Genomic DNA, 21,462 nt, shown 5'->3' on the forward strand with positions numbered 1-21,462 from the left:
TAGAGAGCTGTTTTAACCAAATTTCCTCCTCCGTATCCTGGGATGAGGAATACAACTGGGATGGAGGAAATAATGGAGGTATGTGCAAATTTAAAGCAGTTACATGGAAAAGCATAGGCAATTACTTTAGACATGGTAAAAGAAGTATTTGTAGGTTCTTAAAATCAGTTTGATAAAAGTACCTTTCCATGGGGCAGGTAGCATGTTGATTGGTTAGGTTGGATAGATTTCTACCATGTATTTTGCACAAAAATGGAATTGATAAACCATTTTTTATAAAAAAAAAATAAATAAAAATCATAACCTTAAAGTGCAGACAATCCGGAAAAGAAGATTTCTTTGATCTCAAATCACAGGTAAGATAGGTACTGTTACACTTTTATGCATTTCCTATATGTTTTTTTTTAATTTAATGGTATTCATATTACACATGCAGTACTCTTTATTTTTAAATATTTTCTTTGCCTTGTTTTCAAGTATTTCTTCTTCTTCCATACATGACTTTTTGAAGTTTTTTAATTTTGGAGTGCCTAGGTGGCTCATCTAGGCAGTGAACCATCCGCCTTCAGCTCAGGTCATAATCCTAGGGTCCTGGGATTGAGCTCCTGTCTCTTCTCAGGCTCCCTGCTCAGCAGGGAGGCAGCGTCTGCCTCCCCCCCTGCTCATGATCTCTTTCTCTCAAATAAAATCTTAAAAAAGATTTTTTTAGATTTAGTCATATTTATTAAAGCATAATTTATACACAATATACCCAATTTAATATATAACTTGATGACTTTTGGCAAATGTATACATTTGTGTAACCACCACCACAATCAGAATATAGGATATTAAAAAAAAAAAGTTTCCTTGTGTACCTTTGAGGTCAATCTCTTCTGCAGCCTTACCCGGGCAATGACATTTCTAATTTCTATGATATAGACTATTTTTTGCCTGGTAAATAAAATCATACAGTGAACATTCTTTTGAGTCTACTTTTGCTCAGCATGATGTTTCTGAGATGCATCCATATTGTTACATATATATGTAATACTTTCAGGGTTTTTTTAAAAAGTATTTTTAAAAATTTAAGTATTAAAAAAAAATTTTAAGTATTAAGTACAAGTATTTTAAGTATTCCAATGCATTAAATATGCTACATGCTTTTTATGTTATTGTACAAATGAATATTTGTTGCATTCTTATCCCCCAGTGTTTTGTTACAATGAGTAAATATTAATTATAATTATCCTTGCACAAGTTTTTTGCAGGCTTTTCAATGATCTTGAGGAAATACTTAGAATGCAGGGCAAATGCTAAACATATGCTTAACTTTATAGGAAATCACCAAACTGTTTTCTAAAATGGCTGTATAAGGGAGGAGGGGCAAGATGGCTGAAGAGTAGGGTCCCCAAATCACCTGTCCCCACCAAATTACCTAGATAACCTTCAAATCATCCTGAAAATCTGAGAATTCGGCCTGAGATTTAAAGACAGAACAGCTGGAATGCTACAGTGAGAAGAGTTCGGGCTTCTATCAAGGTAGGAAGGGAGGGGGGGGATAAAGGTACAAAAGGCATCCAGGGGGGAGGGGCCCCGCAAGGAGCCGGGCTAAGGCCTGGGGAGTGCCCCCAGGACAGGATAACTCCATACCAGAGAAGCAGGAGTTTCCCCAATCTTCCCGGGCGAAAAGGCGCTTGCAGGGAGTTAGAGCAGAACCCCAAGAAGGACGGGGATGCCCTCAGGCTCCCTGCGACACTAACAGAGCAACTGCGCACCAGGGAGAGTGCGCCCAGCTCCCTAAAGGGCGGCAGCACTCCGCACGCATTGACCTGACCGCATTGACCTGACCGCATTGACCTAACCGGGGAGCAGCTCTGACCCGGTAGCAGCTCGGAGGGGCTCCGGCAGAGGCGGGCGGAGAGGGGGCTGCGTGCCCCGGGCCAAGCTCAGAGGCGGCTCCAGCAGAGGAAGCGGCTCCCTGCGGAGGGAGCTGCACGGCCAGGGGCGCGAATCCAACAGTGCAGGCCCGGGAGCACTGGGCGCCAGGGAAACACCCCATGATCCGGCCTCTCCCCCCCCCCCCCCCCCCCCCCCCAGGCAGAGGCCGGGAGGGCCCAGGACAGCAAGGACGTTCCTGCCCCCAGCTGAGCAGATCAGCGGCCCCACCCCGGAGCCTCCAGGCCCCTGCAGAGTGAGAGCTCCATTGTTACTGCGGGAGCTGAAACCAGGGCTCCAAAGATGACCCCTGCCACTGTGATTGTTCCTCCTGGGGCCTCACGGGGTAAACAAACCCCACTGAGCCCTGCACCAGGCAGGGGGCAGAGGAGCTCCCCGAAGTGCTAACACCTGAAAATAAGCACAACAGGCCCCTCCCCCAGAAGACCAACTAGACGGACAAGTTCCAGGAGAAGTCAAGGAACTTAAAGTATACAGAATCAAAAGATACTCCCCCATGGTTTTCTTTGTTTGTTTGTTTGTTTTGCTTTTTGATTTGTTTCCCCAACCATTGTTTTCCTTTCTGTTTCTTTCTCTTTTTCTTCTCTTTTTTTCTTTTTTCTTCCTTTTTTCTTTTTTCTTTTTCTCTTTTCTTTCCTTCTTTCTCTCCTCTCTTTTTCCCCTTTTCCCAATACAACTTGTTTTTGGCCACTTGCAATGAGCAAAATGACTAGAAGGAAAAGCTTACCTCAAAAGAAAGAATCAGAAACAGTCCTCTCTCCCACAGAGCTACAAAATCTGGATCACAATTCAATGTCAGAAAGCCAATTCAAAAGCACTATTATACAGCTACTGGTGGCTCTAGAGAAAAGCATAAAGGACTCAAGAGACTTCATGACTGCAGAATTTAGATCTAATCAGGCAGAAATTAAAAATCAATTGAATGAGATGCAATCCAAACTAGAAGTACTAACAACGTGGGTTAACGAGGTGGAAGAAGGAGTGAGTGACATAGAAGACAAGTTGATGGCAAAGAGGGAAACTGAGGAAAAAAGAGGCAAACAATTAAAAGATCATGAAGATAGATTAAGGGAGATAAACGACAGCCTGAGGAAGAAAAACCTACGTTTAATTGGGGTTCCCCAGGGCGACAAAAGGGACAGAGGGTCAGAATATGTATTTGAACAAATCCTAGCTGAAAACTTTCCTAATCTGGGAAGGGAAACAGGCATTCAGATCCAGGAAATAGATCCCCCCCTAAAATCAATAAAAACCGTTCAACACCTGACATTTAATAGTTAAGCTTGCAAATTCCAAAGATAAAGAGAAGATCCTTAAAGCAGCAAGAGACAAGAAATCCCTGACTTTTATGGGGAGGAGTATTAGGGTAACAGGAGACCTCTCCACAGAGACCTGGCAGGCCAGATAGGGCTGGCATGATATATTCAGGGTCCTAAATGAGAAAAACATGCAACCAAGATTACTTTATCAGCAAGGCTCTCATTCAGAATGGAAGGAGAGATAAAGAGCTTCCAAGACAGGCAGGAACTGAGAGAATATGTGACCTCCAAACCAGCTCTGCAAGAAATTTTAAGGGGGACTCTTAAAATTCCCCTTTAAGAAGAAGTCCAGTGTAACAATCCACAAAAACAAGGACTGAATAGATATCATGATGACACTAAACTCATACCTGTCAATAGTAACTCTGAACGTGAACGGGCTTAATGACCCCATCAAAAGGCGCAGGGTGTCAGACTGGATAAAAAAGCAACACCGATCTATTTGCTGTCTACAAGAGACTCATTTTAGACAGAAGGACACCTACAGCCTAAAAATAAAAGGTTGGAGAACCATTTACCATTCAAATGGTCCTCAAAAGAAAGCAGGGGTAGCCATCCTTATATCAGATCAACTAAAATTTACCCCGAAGACTGTAGTGAGAGATGAAGAGGGACACTATATCATACTCAAAGGATCTATCCAACAAGAGGACTTAACAATCCTCAATAAATATGCCCCGAATGTGGGAGCTGACAAATATTTAAATAAGTTAATAACCAAAGTGAAGAAATACTTAGATAATAATACACTTTTACTTGGTGACTTCAACCTAGCGCTTTCTACCCTCGATAGGTCTTCTAAGCACAACATCTCCAAAGAAATGAGAGCTTTAAATGATACACTGGACCAGATGGATTTCACAGATATCTACGGAACTTTACATCCAAACTCAACTGAATACACATTCTTCTCAAGTGCACATGGAACTTTCTCCAGAATAGACCACATACTGGGTCACAAATCGGGTCTGAACCGATACCAAAAGATTGGGATCGTCCCCTGCATATTCTCAGACCATAATGCCTTGAAATTAGAACTAAATCACAACAAGAAGTTTGGAAGGACCTCAAACACGTGGAGGTTAAGGACCATCCTGCTAAAAGATGAAAGGGTCAACCAGGAAATCAAGGAAGAATTAAAAAGATTCATGAAAACTAATGAGAATGAAGATACAACAGCTCAATCTTTGGGATGCAGCAAAAGCAGTCCTAAGGGGGAAATACATCGCAATAGAAGCATCCATTCAAAAACTGGAAAGAACTCAAATACAAAAGCTAACCTTACACATAAAGGAGCTAGAGAAAAAATCAGCAAATAGATCCTACACCCAGCAGAAGAGAATTAATAAAGATTCGAGCAGAACTCAACGAAATCGAGACCAGAAGAACTGTGGAACAGATCAACAAAACCAGGAGTTGGTTCTTTGAAAGAATTAATAAGATAGATAAACCATTAGCCAGCCTTATTAAAAAGAAGAGAGAGAAGACTCAAATTAATAAAATCATGAATGAGAGAGGAGAGATCACTACCAACGATTTTAAAAACATCGATACAAACGATTTTAAAAACGTATAATGAACAGCTATACGCCAATAAATTAGGCAATCTAGAAGAAATGGACGCATTCCTGGAAAGCCACAAACTACCAAAAGTGGAACAGGAAGAAATAGAAAACCTGAACAGGCCAATAACCAGGGAGGAAATTAAAGCAGTCATCCAAAACCTCCCAAGACACAAAAGTCCAGGGCCTGATGGCTTCCCAGGGGAATTCTATCAAACGTTTAAAGAAGAAACCATACCTATTCTACTAAAGCTGTTTGGAAAGATAGAAAGAGATGGAGTACTTCCAGATTCGTTCTATTAGGCCAGCATCACCTTAATTCCAAAACCAAAGACCCCACCAAAAAGGAGAATACAGACCAATATCCCTGATGAACATGGATGCAAAAATTCTCAACAAGACACTAGCCATTAGGATCCAGTAGTACATTTAGAAGATTATTCACCATGACCAAGTAGGATTTATCCCCAGGACACAATGCTGGTTCAACACTCGTAAAACAATCAATGTGATTCATCATATCAGCAAGAGAAAACCAAGAACCATATGATCCTCTCATTAGATGCAGAGAAAGCATTTGACAAAATACAGCATCCATTCGTGATCAAAACTCTTCAGAGCGCAGGGATAGAGGGAACATTCCTCAGCATCTTAAAAGCCATCTACAAAAAGCCCACAGAAATATCATTCTCCATGGGGAAGCACTGGGAGCCTTTCCCCTAAGATCAGGAACAAGACAGGTATGTCCACTCTCACCACTGCTATTCAACATAGTACTGGAAGTCCTAGCCTCAGCAATCAGACAACAAAAGGACATTAAAGGCATTCAAATTGGCAAAGAAGAAGTCAAACTCTCCCTCTTTGCCGATGACATGATACTCTACATAGAAAACCCAAAAGCCTCCACCCCAAGATTGCTAGAACTCATACAGCAATTTGGTAGCGTGGCAGGATACAAAATCAATGCCCAGAAATCAGTGGTATTTCTATACACTAACAATGAGACTGAAGAAAGAGAAATTAAGGAGTCAATCCCATTTACAATTGCACCCAAAAGCATAAGATACCTAGGAATAAACCTAACCAAAGAGGTAAAGGATCTATACCCTAAAAACTATAGAACACTTATGAAAGAAATTGAGGAAGACACAAAGAGATGGAAAAATATTCCATGCTCATGGATTGGCAGAATTAATATTGTGAAAATGTCAATGTTACCCAGGGCAATTTACACGTTTAATGCAATCCTTATCAAAATACCATGGACTTTCTTCAGAGAGTTAGAACAAATTATTTTAAGATTTGTATGGAATCAGAAAAGACCCCAAATAGCCAGGGGAATTTTAAAAAAGAAAATCATATCTGGGGGCATCACAATGCCAGATTTCAGGTTGTACTACAAAGCTGTGGTCATCAGTGTGGTACTGGCACGAAAACAGACACAGAGATCAATGGAACAGAAGAGAGAACCCAGAAGTGGACCCTGAACGTATGGTCAACTAATATTCGATAAAGGAGGAAAGACTATCCATTGGAAGAAAGTCTCTTCAATGAATGGTGTTGGGCCATTTGCTTCAACATGGATGGAACTGGAGGGTATTAAAGTGAGTGAAGTAAGTCAATCGGAAAAGGACAAACAGTGTATGTTCTCATTCATTTGGGGAATATAAATAATAGTGAAAGGGAATATAAGGGAAGGGAGAAGAAATGCGTGGGAAATATCAGAAAGGGAGACAGAACATAAAGACTCCTAACTCTGGGAAACGAACTAGGGGTGGTGGAAGGGGAGGAGGGTGGGAGGTGGGGGTGAATTGGTGACGGGCACTGACGGGGACACTTGACGGGATGAGCACTGGGTGTTATTCTGTATGTTTGTAAATTGAACTCCAATAAAAATTAATTTATTTAAAAAAATAGGTGATGGGAAGGCACTTGATGTAATGAGCACTGAGTGTTATATGCATCTGATGAATCACTAAATTCTACCTTTGAACCTAATAATACACTATTTGTTAACTAACTTGATTTTAAATAATTTTTAATTGAAAAAATTTTTAAAATGAACTATTCCCTACTTCATGCACTGTAAAAAAATTTAAATAAATGTTTGTTAGAAAAAATAAATAAATAAATGGTGCTGGGAAAATTGGACATCCACATGCAGAAGAATGAAACTAGACCACTCTCTTTCACCACACACAAAGATAAACTCAAAATGGATGAAAGATCTAAATGTGAGACAAGATTCCATCAAAATCCTAGAGAACACAGGCAACACCCTTTTTGAACTCAGCCACAGTAACTTCTTGCAAGATACATCCATGAAGGCAAGAGAAACAAAAGCAAAAATGAACTATTGGGACTTCATCAAGATAAGAAGCTTTTGCACAGCAAAGGATACAGTCAACAAAACTAAAAGACAACCTACAGAATGGGAGAAGATATTTGCAAATGACGTATCAGATAAAGGGCTAGTTTCCAAGATCTATAAAGAACTTATTAAACTCAACACCAAAGAAACAAACAATCCAATATGAAATGGGCAAAAGACATGAAGAGAAATCTCACAGAGGTAGACAAAGACATAGCCAACATGCACATGAGAAAATACTCTGCATTACTTGCCATCAGGGAAATACAAATCAAAACCACAATGAGATACTGCCTCACATCAGTGAGAATGGTGAAAATTAACAAGGCAGGAAACAACAAATGTTGGAGAGGATAGGGAGAAAAGGGAACCCTCTTACACTGTTGGTGGAATGTGAACTGGTACAGCCACTCTGGAAAACTGTGTGGAGGTTCCTCAAAGAGTTCAAAATAGACCTGCCCTATGACCCAGCAATTGCACTGCTGGGGATTTACCCCAAAGATTCAGATGCAATCTGAATTGCAAACGCCAGGACACCTGCACCCCAATGTTTATAGCACCAATGTCCACAATAGCCAAACTGTGGAAGGAGCCTCGGTGTCCATCGAAAGATGAATGGATAAAGAAGATGTGGTTTATGTATACAATGGAATATTACTCAGCCATTAGAAACGACAAATACCCACCATTTGCTTCAACGTGGATGGAACTGGAGGGTATTATGCTGAGTGAAGTAAGTCAGTGGGAGAAGGACAAACAGTGTATGTTCTCATTCATTTGGGGAATATAAATAATAGTGAAAGGGAATATAAGGGAAGGGAGAAGAAATGTGTGGGTAATATCAGAAAGGGAGACAGAACATAAAGACTCCTAACTCTGGGAAATGAACTAGGGGTGGTGGAAGGGGAGGAGGGCGGGGGGTGGAGGTGAATGGGTGACAGGCACTGAGGGGGGCACTTGACGGGATGAGCACTGGGTGTTATTCTGTATGTTGGTAAATTGAACACCAATAAAAAATTAATTTATTAAAAAATAAAAATAAAAATAAATTTATTAAAAAAAAAATAAATTAAATTAAAATAAATTAAAAAAAAAAAAAGGAAATAAAGGGAAAAGGAGAAAAAATGAGTGGGAAATATCAGAAAGGGAGACAGAACATGAAAGACTCCTAACTCTGGGAAATGAACTAGGCATGGTGGAAGGGTAGTTGGGCGGCGGGTGCGGGTGCCTGGGTCGTGGGCACTGAGGTGGGCACTTGATGGGATGAGCGCTGGGTGTTATTCTGTAAGTTGGCAAATTGAACACCAATAAAAAATAAATTTATAAAAAAAAAAGATTATTCCTGGTACATTATCATGGTTCTAGGCATGAAAACTATAGAACACTTGACAAATTTAAGTGTCATTCTTGTGTATAGGCCATGCTAATCTTCTCTTTATCTTTCTAATATTAGTATATGAGCTGCCAAAGTGAGCACTTAAGTTACTTTTCTATTATTACCATCACTTGGGGTCTACTTCAATCGTCTGATTTTTCTCCTGGTTTATAGGTCACATTTTTCTGATTCTTCTTTCATCTAGCAATTTTTTTTAAAGATTTTATTTATTTATTTATTTGAGAGAGAGAGAGAGAGAAAATGCATGCGTATAAGCAGGGGAAGGGGCAGAGGAAGAGGGAGAGAATCTCAAGAAGATGCCCCACTGAGCACAGAGCCCAACATGGGACTCAATATTACAACCTGAGATCATAAAATGAGCTGAAATCCAAGACCAGATACTGAAGAGACTGAGCCACCCAGGTGGCAACTTTTATCAGATATCAAACATGTTAAGTTTCTAGATTTTGTTGTCTTTTTTTGTAAAGGAGTGCTTAGATTTTCTCTGACAATAGTTACCTGCCCACAATTATATGGTCAACTAATCTTCAACACAGCAGAAAAAAAAATATGCAATGGAAAAGTCTCTTCAACAAATGGTGCTGAGTCTGGGAAACTAACAAGAGGTAGTGGAAAGGGAGGTGGGCAGGCGGTTGGGGTGACCGGGTGATGGGCAATGAGCGGGCCACTTGGCGGGATGAGAACTGGGTGTTAATGCTATATGTTGGCAAATTGAACACCAATAAAAAAAAAATTAAAAAAATACACACACAAAAACAAATCGTATTGAGAAAACTAGACTACTTTCTTACACTACACACAAAAATAAATTCAAAATAGATGAGGGACCTAAATGTGAGACAGGAAACTCTCAGAATCCTGGAGAAGAACACAGGCAGCAACCTCTTTGACCTCAGCTCAAGCAACTTGTTACTAGACATGTCACTGGGGGCAAAGGAAATAAAAGCAAAAATAAACTACTGGGACTTCATCAAGATAAAAAGCTTCTGCATAGTGCAGAAAACAACAAAACTAAAAGCCTATGGAATGGGAGAAGACATTTGCAAATGACGTATCTGATAAAGGATTAGTATCCAAAATCTAAAAAGAACTTATCAAACTCAACACCCAAAAAACAAATAATCCAGTTAAGAAATGGGCAGAAGACATGAAGAGACACTTTGCCAAAGAAGATATTCAGATGGCTAACATACACATGAGAGCATGCTCAACATCACTCATCCTAAAGGAAATACAAATCAAAACCACAATGAGACAGCACCTCACACCTATCAGAATGGCTACAATTAACACCACAGGAAGCAACAGACGTTGGCAAGAATACAGAGAAAGAAGAGCCCTCTTACATTGTTGGTGGGAATGCAAACTGGTGCAACCACTCTGGAAAACAGTACAGAGGTTCCTCAAAAAGTCAAAAATAGAACTACCCTATGATCCAGCAATTGCACTACTAGGTATTTACCAGAAGTATACAAAAATACATTCCAGGGGTGCATACACCCTGATATTTACAGCAGCCTTATTAACAATAGCCAAACTATGAAAAGAGCGTAAGGGCCCATCAACTAATGAAAGCATAAAGAAGATGCAATACACACACATACACATACACATACACACACACACACACACACACACACACACACACACTGGAATATTACTCAGCCATCAAAAGGAATGAAATCTTGCCATTTGCCATGACATGGATGGAGCTAGACTGTATTATATTAGACAAAGTAAGTCAGAGAAAGACAAATACTATAGGATTTCACTCATATGTGAAATTTAAGAAACAAAACAGATGAACGTATGGAAGGGGGAAAAAAAGAGCAGAGGAAACCGGTTGATGCAGGGAGGTAGAAGGGGGTTGAGCTACATGGGTAATGGGTATTAAGGAGGGTACTTGTGATGAATCCTGGGAGCTGTATGTAAGTGATGAATCATTAAATTCTACTCCTAAAACCAGTATTACACTATGTGTTAACTAACTAGAATTTAAATTAAAATTTGGGGAAAAAAAGTTAATTTATTTTCAGAGCAACTTAACCATTAGCTATTTCAAGACTTGTTTTTAAGTTTTGTTAGGACTGTCCTAGAGAAGCCTTTATTTCAGGACTCATTTAATCTTTTCTACCACCTGTATTGAATGCCTGGGCTATTAAGTACTCTAATACTAGAGTTTCAAACAGTATTGGAACTCTAGTATTTCTAAACCCTGTGTGATCTCCAAGTTATTTGGTTAGCATCTCCTTGGTATTTGTTCTTTCTTAAACCTCAAGGAGTCTTACCCTAGGCATTCACTGCTCACTAATCAGCCAAAGACTCAAGAAACACTTAGGAAGATTTCTGGAGGCCTTTCTAGATGTAGCTGTCATCTCTGCATTACTTTGCCTCATAAATTCCATAAATTTTGTCCCATACCACAATCATACCAAACTCTTGATTTCTATCTCCTCAGTTCAATGAAATTGCTGTACTGTATACTTGGTTCTCTTTCAGGGATGGGAATCTTTGCTTCCTTCTGCATAATGTCTAGAAAAACTTTTGAATCTTTCCTACCCCACATTTTCTATTACAAATGGCTAGAGGGCTAGTCTCGTATAAGTGACTATGTCATGGCTCCAAGAGTGTAAGTTTCTACTTATATAATTTTCTATCATGTCTTTTTCACTTATAATAATAACATGCAAATATACTACTGTCTGGTTATTTCAACATTATTTAACATTTCTCTATTGCTGGATCTCTTGGTTAGTGTTATTTGCTATTGTAAATAATAGTGTGATGAAGATCTCTTACTCAAACAAATGTTTGGATATAATTTTAAAATTAAAAAGGTAGACTACTTAAATGTTTATCAATAGGGAAGTTGCTATTTAAATTACTCCTACATTCATTTATTATTAAGTATAGAGGCATATGTTAAGGGTTGAACTGTCTCCTAAAAAGAGAGGTTAAAGTCCTACTAATCTCCAGTACTTCAGAATGCAACCTTATCTGGAAATAGAATTGTTCCTACTGTAGTTAAGATGAAGTTATTAGGTGGACCTTAATATAATAGGACTGGTGTTCTTTGATGAAAAGGGGAGATTTGAACACAGATATAGAAAACAGTGTAAAGACACACAAGGAGAAGATGGTTATCTGACAGGAGTGATGCATTTACAAGCAAAGGGATGCCAAGGGTTGGCAGCACATACCAGAAGCTAGAAGCAAGGAAGAACCCTCACCTACAGCTGTCAGAGAAAACATGGCCCTAATAACACCGTGATTTTAGACTTCTAGCCTCCAGAACTGAGAGACAAACATTCCTGTTGTTTTAAGTCACCGGAACATACTCATAACATATGAGTCACACTCATAACAGTGGAACTCTGTTATGAGTACTAGGAAACTAATATGTCATACAATAAAGATTATGTGATTATTAAAAATCATGTTAAAAAACTTTCTAAAATATGGGAAAATGTACATCACAATGTCTGAAACAGGTACTATTATTATTCCCATTTAACAAATGTGAAAAATGAGGTCCTAGGCTTAAAAATTTGCCTAGGTTTGCTGCAACATGATTTGAATCCAGGTAGACCCCTATGTGCACTTAACTTCTATGCCATACTATGTCTTAATTATTAAAAGTTATAAACAGCATTAGAACTCTCAATACAAACTGAGAAGTCATTTCTATTTAAATATAAACAAAATAAGCCTGGGAAGCAAGAATGCAGAAACCTGAACTAAGCTGGAGATAAAATACTCTAACATTCGCCAAATACAGTGCATTTTACTCACTGTCTTTTTTTTTTTTTTTTTTAAGTAATCCGTATTCCCATTGGAGGGCTTCAACCTATGATCAAGAGCCTCATGCTGTACTTACTGAGCCAGCTAGGTGCCCCTACAGTGCATTTTATTTATTTTATTTTAATTTAATTAGTTTATATTAGTTTTTTTTTTAAGTAATCTCCACACCTAATGTGGGGCTTGAACTTACAACCTTAAGATCAAGAGTTACATGCTCCACCAACTGAGACAGCCAGGCACCCCCATCTACAGTGCATTTTGTTTTTTTAATTTTTAATTTTTTTTCAAATATATATATTTTTTAATGCATGAGAGACAGAGAGGCAGAGACACAGACAGAGGGAGAAGCAGGTTCCATGCAAGGAGCCCGATGCAGGGCTCAATCCCAGGACCCAGGACCCAGGGACCAGGGACCATGCCCTTGGCCGAAGGTAGATGTTCAACCACTGAGCCACCCGGGTGTTTTTTTTAAGATTTTATTTATTTATTCATAAGAGACAGAGAGACAGAGAAAGGCAGAGGCAGAGGGAGAAGCAGGCTCCCCATGGAGCAGGGAGCCCAATGTGGGACTTGATCCCAGGACTCCAGGATCACAACCTGAACTGAAGGCAAATGCTCAATCAACTGAGCCACCAAGTGCCCTACAGTGCATTTTAGAATAAATTTTTCAGAGTAGCCAATCCACAGAGTAAACTTAAAAGAACACCTATACCTAAAAAGTAGTCAGAATAATAAACACCTCTATGAAAATACACTATTCTTTGTTATGTTTTATTTTCTCTTATAAAACTGTGAAAAGTCCATTCCTTGAGTAACGAGGAAAAAAGCCTAGAGATTAGAGGCTGAGTATACCATGGGACAGGCCATTAAAAAAACTAGAGAGTTCTCAGAACCTGTAGGGATAAAAAAAAGGAAATTTTTCTATCACAGGCAGCTTATGTTTATAAATGAACTGGGAAATTAGTAGAAAGGGTCAGAAAAGCTTCTAGGTAGAAGTTTAGTTGAGTACAAAGCAGTTTTATATGTCACATCCCATTCCCTAAACCCTCCTCCCCTACCAACTGGACATAATAGAGCTTTTACTGAGTTGTCTTTTTGAAGTATGCACCGAATTTTCAGCAAAGAGTAAGAAAGTATCTAATAAAATGTTACTGCTATTTCTTACAATACTATTGTTAAAAATAATGCTCATTTTGAGGCCGTTTTTAATATCATCCCTATTGAGGTTCTATAAAAGAAATTTATCTCCCTATGAGGATACGGAATGGTTTTTCCTCCTTATATAGAATGAGAATCATGTAGCTGATTATTTGCAGCCCATCACAAAAAGAACATGAATCACCATGTATGGTCTACATATTTACATTCTACTATTTTCCTTATAGACTTTAAATTCCTTTTCAAATTATTTTTCCTTGATCTTGATTTCTAATTTCAAATATTGTAATTAATACTCAATTAAAGTGTTTCTACTATTAAAGTGTTTCTTGTATAATATTTCAAATCATTTATGGAATAAGTTTTTACTAATAACCAAAGAGTTGTAGCACAACCTTCAAAAGAGTGATACAGAATCTGATCTAAATTCTTGCTACTCTAGGGACGCCTGGGTGGCTCAGCGGTTAAGCAGTTTGCCTTTGGCTCAGGGCATGATCCTGGAGTCCCCGGATTGAGTCCCACAACGGGCTCCCTGTATGGAGCCTGCTTCTCTCTCTGCCTGTGTCTCTGCCTCTCTCTCTCTCTCATGAATAAATAAATAAAATCTTTAAAAAAAAAAAAAAGTTTAAATTCTTGCTACTCTAGAGACCATGGGTGCTGAGAGCAATGTCTTAAACAATGGAATTTTACATAGATGAGGGTTGGGCACTGGAATGAACCATAAACATTGGATCACCATAAAATTTTTGCTTAGCCTATGGGTCCACGGTAGGCTCCTAATCTTCATATCCCATGAGGTCAGAACAGTGCCTCATTCAGTGTCATTCAGTACCTAGTATTACTAAGCTAATTCTGAAAGAATAAATTTAGTTTATACGCTAACATTCTCTCTTTTTTTAAGTAATCTCGCTGCCCAATGTGGGGCTTGAACTCATGACTCTGAGATCAAGAGTCACATGCTCTATTGACTGAGCCAGCCAGGCACCCCTGAAGATTCTCATACATCTTTTAAAATCTGTGTCCTTAAAAAAATCACTTCAATATACTATTTAAAAATGGCTTTCCTGTCTAAAAAGAAGTTCACCGGAAAAAGAAAAACATAGTTCTTTTTGGTACATACGATTCTTGCTGCAGACATGTTGCATGGCCCAAACTGCCCATAGCTGGACTCCTGGTGTTGTAAAACAGCCAAGTAATGGGAAAAATGGATTAAAGGACCTAAAATTTCAAAAGATAAGAGAAAAGTTATATCCTATACTTAGTGTCATTTTCTAAAGCAATAATTCCTAAGCTTTTCATTCTAGAAATTTCATCCTACCATTATACTAATATAAGTGAACCACAGAACATATTTTCTTTGTCTTAGCCATTTGAGAAAGAAGTATATTTGGATAAAAGTCTTGGTACAAAAGATGGAAAGTGATCAGAACAAGGTACTAACAACAGTTTTTTTTTTTCAAAATTACTCTTTTGGGGGCACCTGGGTGGCTTAGTTAAACGTCTGCCTTTGGTTGAGGTCATGATCCCAGGTTTCAGGGATCGAGCCCCCCAACCAGACTCCCCTGCTCAGGGAGAGTCTGCTTTTCACTCCATCCCTCCCTCTGCTCATGCTCTCTCTCATAAATAAATAAATAAATAAATAAATAAATAAATAAATAAATAAATAATTTTTTTTTTTTTAAAGGACTTTTTTCTTTGGTTTGAAGATAAACATTTGAAGAGTAGCAGACCTTGATTTGGAAACTTAGAAAAGGAGAAGTCAGTTGATAACAAACTGACAGAGAACACCATGACGGTCTAGAATTAGCCTATTTTTACTGGTCTTCTGGTCCAAATAGGTAGAACACAAGTTGGGGGAATCAAAAATGTTGGCAGTATCAGCATTTATGAAGTAGAGAACAAAAATAAGATAGAATAATATTATTTATGCAGCAATATGGAGTACTTCAGGTAATCTGTAACTTAGCTATCAAGTCACCTAATTGTCATAAAGAGTTAGACATCCTATATGCACCTTAAGAAATTATTATAAACTGTTTCCCCAAACTAACCTGGTGCTACTTCTAGTCCTTTCAATGTGTCATCTTGTCCTGGACCTCTTTTCATTAACACATTATTTCTTCTTCCTAAAATCTCCTGCCCCTTAGTTATTTCTCAAAACTCAGCTCATAATCTACTTCTTCTGGAAGCTTTTTACCACTTTCCAGTGCATTTAAGTTCTGTCATCTTTACTTTCATAGAATTCTATTCATATAACTAGCTTAACAGTGAATTATATCTGATTCACATTTTGTTGTCCCTCACTAGACTGTAAGGTTCTTTTATTTTCTTAAAAAAGACTTATTTGAGAGAGAAAGCATGAATGGGAAGGACAGAGGGGGAGAGAAAATCTCAAGCAGACCCCACCATGGCTCCTCACAGCTCAAACTCACAACCCTGAGATCACAACCTGAGCTGAAACCAAGAGTTGGACACGCAACCGACTATGCTACCCAGGCATCCCAGCTGTAAGGTTCTACTGTGTAGGCAACATATCTTACTCATCTTTGAATTTCAAGAACACAGAACAAGTCCTTGGCACTTGGCTTCAATAAATGTGGAATGAAGGAAGAATTAATGAATAATAGGTAGCAGAAAAAAAGTAAAAATACTTTGATCTTTTTAAAAGCCAGTAAAAGGATAGATGCCTGAGGGAAAATGCATTATACATCTAGTAGGAATGATCTCTAAGCAAGCAGAATGACAGTTACTAGCTTTATATTAGTTTTCTTGCTAATTACCTGTATGCTACCATCTCACACTCTGGAGTTGGCCATTTCAAAATAGCTGAATGCTGCAAGACATAAGACACACAAAAAAAGAATACAATATTTATTTGGCACTGCATTATTGCATTATGAGACTCTGATAGTTTAACTATTATTAATGCTGTTTGTATGCTTCTAGAAAATACCAAATGACCCTACCAGATCATCCAGAAGAGAATTCCTCTGGCTACGGCTCAATGTCCAAGCTTGTTCCCCTCTAGATATTAAATGGGCAATAATTCCAGCTGCGAAGTAACTAACTTCCACTTCAACACTATGTAGGAGGCTACTGATGTGGTCTATAAAATCTTTCCACATTAATTCAGAATGCAATTCTTGTACTTCAGCTATATTATTCTGGAAAAAAAAAAGAAGATATAAAAATTAAAGTCATATGAATATGATCCTGTGCATTCTAAGAAAAATCCTGCTCTACTAAATAACTTCACCTTTTGTGCATATGCCAATACATGTTTAAATCATTGCAATCTCTGTTCCTTCTTAGAATGGCTTCCCTTGGAAGTACATAACAACACCTCTATTCACATGGGAAACAACTGAGGCGGCTTCCAATTTAGACTGTGGATCTCCCAAAGGATGTAACATCTAACTTACTACTCTGGAGATTAATCCTCATTCTTAAAACTTCATCTGATCTACTATGAAATAGTAATTTTCCTCCTAACATGTTGATTCCATTTCTTAAGAACCAAGACCCTGAACCTTTGATTGTTAAGAGACTAGTCACTCCCTCACTTAAGTCATTCTAGAATAAATCAAAGTGAAAGGCATCTTTCAAGTATATACTTTGAAGGAACTAACAAGTTTTCTTCTTCAATATGAAAAAGAGTGAGGGTAGAAGAGACAAGTTTAACTCTAAGCGCTTTTGAATGTGTATAATCTACTTAAATGTGTATAATCTATTTTCTACCAGCATCAACAGTTAATCATTGCCCTCTCTAATCTCACATATTCAAATAAGAAAAGGCATTTCAGGGGCACCTGGGTGGCTCAGTGGGTTAAACATCTGCCTTTAACTCAGGTCATGGGAACCGGCCCTGAGATGGGCTCCCTGCTCAGCAGGCAGTCTGCTTCTTCTTTCTTCTCTGTCCCTCCCCACTGCTTATGCTCTCTCTCTCTCTCTAATGAATAAAATCTTTAAAAAAGAAAAGAGGTGCCTGGATAGCTCAGTCAGTTAAGCATCTGCTTTTGGCTTGGGTCTTGATTCCAGGATCCTGAGATCGAGCCCCATGTCAGACTCCCTGCTCAGCAGGGAATCTGTTTCTCCCTCTCCCTCTGCTCATGCCCTCTCAAATAAATAACTAAAATCTTTTAAAAAGGGATTTCACATTCATTTTTCATATTCTTCCCTATTCATATGTTTCACATAGGATTTTTAAAAAAGATTTTATTTATTTATTCATGAGAGACACACAGAGAGAGAGAGAGAGAGAGAGAGAGAGAGAGGCAGAGACATAGGCAGAGGAAGAAGCAGGCTCCCTGTGGGGAGACTGATGTGTGACTCGATCCCAGGACCTGGGGATCACGCCTTGAGCCAAAGGCTCACCACTGAACCACCCAGGTGCCCCCATAGTATTCTTATAGTGACCAAAAAAAAAAAAAAGTAAAGAAACAAAGACCGTATGAGAAGGACACACTTTGAACTTAAAGCCCCACAGAAGATGATGCGTCACAGTTCTAAATTACAATTTGCAATGAAAACAATCCATAATAAGTAAGAATCATCAAACACAATAGTAGAATCCCCTCCCCAAACCTCATATGGCTGCAACTCTTTTTTTTTTTTAAGATTTTATTTATTTACTCATGAGTGAGCACAAGCAGAAGTGGCAGAGTGAGAGGAAGAAGCAGACTCCCCAACGAGCAGGGAGCCCAATGCAGGGCTCCCTCCCAGGACCCTGGGATCATGACCTGAGCCGAAGGCAGACATTAACCGACTGAGCCACCCATGCACCCTGGGCATGCAATACTTGATCTTGGGATTCTAAGTTGGAACTCCATTTGGGGGGTAGAGATAAGTTAAAAGAAAAATAAGGTTCTTAAAAAAAAAAAAATTATGGCCATTCTTTCCTGCCATAAACAAGTTATTAGAAAACCAGACAAAAATATATGGAGAACTATTTTCTGACAGTGAACAACAGGTATATAAATAAGCATGTATATATCTGGGAGAAGGTACTCATATGGGGCAGTTTCCAGGATTGCTGTGCAAGTAAAAAGAACCGAAAGAGAATATGGCAGTTACTGCCATATTGCCAAGTTGCTGAGTTGAAGAGACAAAGATCTGTGATCAAGGTGGCCAAGGCAGCAAAAATATGTAGAATAGAGTACTAGAAAGGAAAAAGCTCCAGAGAGAGAGAAAGACACCTATAGAGGGATTCCCTCAAATCTTGCTGAGTAATGAGGCAGTGAAGCTCCATGAGGCTAGAGAAAGAACTATCAGAAAGCAATACATGAACACATCCCCAATCACACAGGGTTAGAACAGTTCACATTCCCATGAGCCAGAGAGAAGACATCACATAGTAAACAAAGCATTGCATAGGAATGGAGCTAAATTATATATCAGTTCCAGGATAAAGTCTAATATGGAGCCCTATAACAAAGCAAATAAATAAGCTTTGAAAAGAAAAACTTGATCTGTGAGGAGCTTAACTGCATGCCAGAAAATAGTCCAAGACTCTTTAAAGAGAAACAATAAAATCCAGTGATAATCAATGTAAATTCCACAATGGCATCCAGCCAAAAAAAGTATCAGGCATACAAAGAGTCAGGAAAATATGATCCAAAAAAAAAAAAAAAAAAGAGATCCAAAACCAAGAGAAAAATTAATCACTAAAAATGGACTCAGAAATGACAGGGATAATAGACTTAGCATACAAAGACTTAAATCAGCTACTACAAATGTTATAAATATGATTCAGGATGAAAGGAAAAGATAAATGTGAAGAGAGAAAATGAAGCTATAAAAAAAGATTTAAATGTAGCTTCTAGAAATAAAAAAGATACATATAATCTGAAATGAAAAATATGCCAGATGAAATTAGCAACAGATGAGATGCTTCAGGAAAAAAAAACCCCTAGTGAACTAAAAATCATAGCAATAGGAAACATCCAAGCCAAAGCACAGAAAGAAAAAAAAATTGGGAGAAAGGCCAGTAGGTTATTTCGCAACCAATGAGACAATAATAAGCAATCTCACATACTTTTTATTGGAGTCCCAGAAAGAGGAGATGAGACAGGGTACCAAAGCAAAACAAAACAAAGCAAAACAAAACAACCCAAGAAATAAGGGCCAAAATTTTTCCAAATTTGATGAAAATCATAAGCCAAAAATCCAAAAGAAAAAAACAATGTCCATTTATATCTCAATAGCCAGCAGATATCCCATGTCCTTTTTTTTTTTTTTTTTAAGACATGTATCTTTTGAAAATAAAGCAAGGTTCTTTTTTATACAAACAAAACCTGAGTGGAAAATTCATTGCCATCATACCTACACTAAAAGAAATATGTAGGTAAATAGAAAAGACACATTTCTCGTTTTTAATTCTATTTGATGGAAGACTAATGAGGATACCTACTTCTGGCCAAAATGAAGTAAAGGGGGCCAGAGTTACTTTTCTATCTGAAACAACTGGAAAAACAAACATCAAACAAGTTTTCAAGACACTGGACATTAGGTAATAAGGTATATTGACCTTTAGATATGGAAAACAAGGTGAGATCTGCTTTGAGTTTCTAGGCTGTGGCATATGGACGTAGAACTGAAGCAGAACCCATGGAATTCAAGAGATGGAGCTGAGAGTTCAGGGAGACCAAGGCAATTCATAGGACAGAATGCCAGGTAGATGAGAACTACACAGAGACAGAATCCAAGAGTCACAGAGAACACCACTGAAACCATCTGAGAGCAGAAAATGATAAAAATTTACCCGTGACACAGGTGCTATAATTAGCAGAGTAGAACGGTGAAACAGTTATTGTATTTCTTACGTTCAAAAGTTAAGCAGAAACATGAAAGATATAATAAAGACCCAAACTGAACCTCTAGAGAAGAAAATGACAATGTCTAAGATTTTTTAAAAATCCACTGGATGGTATTAATAGCAAATTAGACATTGCAGAAGAAATGATTACTGAATTAGAAGGCACAGCAATGGAAACTATCCAAATTGGAACTTTTTTTTTTTTTTTGTTATCCCAGGACATAACTTTACTGGAAACCGGGAGGGGGGGCGCCGGAGAGGACTAGGAATCAGGCTCTGTGGCCGGTGGTGGCTTGTCGTCATCAGAGGGACAATCGATGAAGTCAGCCAGCATGGCAGCCGTGTCATCCTGCTCCTTCTCTTGCAGGGCTGCCGTCTCTGCCTCCACCTCGGCCTCCACGTCTTCTGACGCAGGCGTCTCCTGGGGGACCGGCACTTTGTCCCCCCCACTCTCAGTTCCCTCTTTTTTTTTTTTTCCAAAATTTTGCTTTATTACTTCCTAGAATATTTATAGCAGTTCTTTGGAAAAGCAAGAATTAAATTTGGCAGCCTTTGTGCTCAAGGACTGAACATGGGTTATTTATCATTCTTTTTTGCAGCTTTCTGCATTTCTGCAGAAAAATTAACAAAGAAAATTAAGAGCACCAATGAATTATGAGACAATTTCAGGCAATTTAATATATGAGAAACTGTAGTCTCCAAAGTCTCCAGTGAGTTGGGGGCAAGAAGAGCAGTACAAAAAAAATCTTTTTGAAGAAATAATGGCCAAAAACTTTTCAAACCTGATGAAAACTATAAACCTATAGATCAAGAAGCTCAATGAATCCCAAATACAGGAACCACGATGTAAAATTACATCGAGGCACATCATAATCACATTACTCAAAATCATTGCTAATCTATATCTTAAACGTAGCCAGAGGAAAAATCATGTACATAGAGAAGAATAAAAATAATAATGACATTAAAATTTTCATTGAAAATGAAAGTAAGAAAAAAGGTAATCAATATCTTTACAGTCAACTTAGAATTCTATATCTGGCAAAGACGCCTTTCAAAGATGAAGGTTAAAAAAGATTATTTGTAGGGACACCTGGGTAGCT

At 38.4% G+C, this 21,462-nt stretch overlaps 1 protein-coding gene and 1 non-coding gene across 9 annotated transcripts in view; both read right to left on the bottom strand.

The window, feature by feature from the left end:
• Window positions 1-21,462, bottom strand: part of ZYG11B (zyg-11 family member B, cell cycle regulator) — a 90,178-nt gene that overhangs the window by 9,485 nt on the left and 59,231 nt on the right. For all 8 annotated transcript variants that reach the window (XM_072723936.1, XM_072723931.1, XM_025991809.2 and 5 more), the window contains 3 exons: window positions 16,512-16,709; window positions 16,326-16,378; window positions 14,666-14,763 (listed from right to left, as the gene is read on the bottom strand). In XM_072723936.1, the coding sequence (XP_072580037.1) occupies window positions 14,666-14,763; window positions 16,326-16,378; window positions 16,512-16,709 (349 nt within the window). The remainder of the gene's footprint in view (window positions 1-14,665; window positions 14,764-16,325; window positions 16,379-16,511; window positions 16,710-21,462) is intronic.
• On the bottom strand, window positions 8,561-8,667 carry LOC112915091 (U6 spliceosomal RNA). Its single transcript, XR_003233990.1, has one exon. It is a non-coding gene; the product is annotated as a U6 spliceosomal RNA (small nuclear RNA).

The sequence above is a fragment of the Vulpes vulpes genome, chromosome 10 (genome assembly GCF_048418805.1).
Source record: "Vulpes vulpes isolate BD-2025 chromosome 10, VulVul3, whole genome shotgun sequence".
Classification (NCBI taxonomy): domain Eukaryota; kingdom Metazoa; phylum Chordata; class Mammalia; order Carnivora; family Canidae; genus Vulpes; species Vulpes vulpes.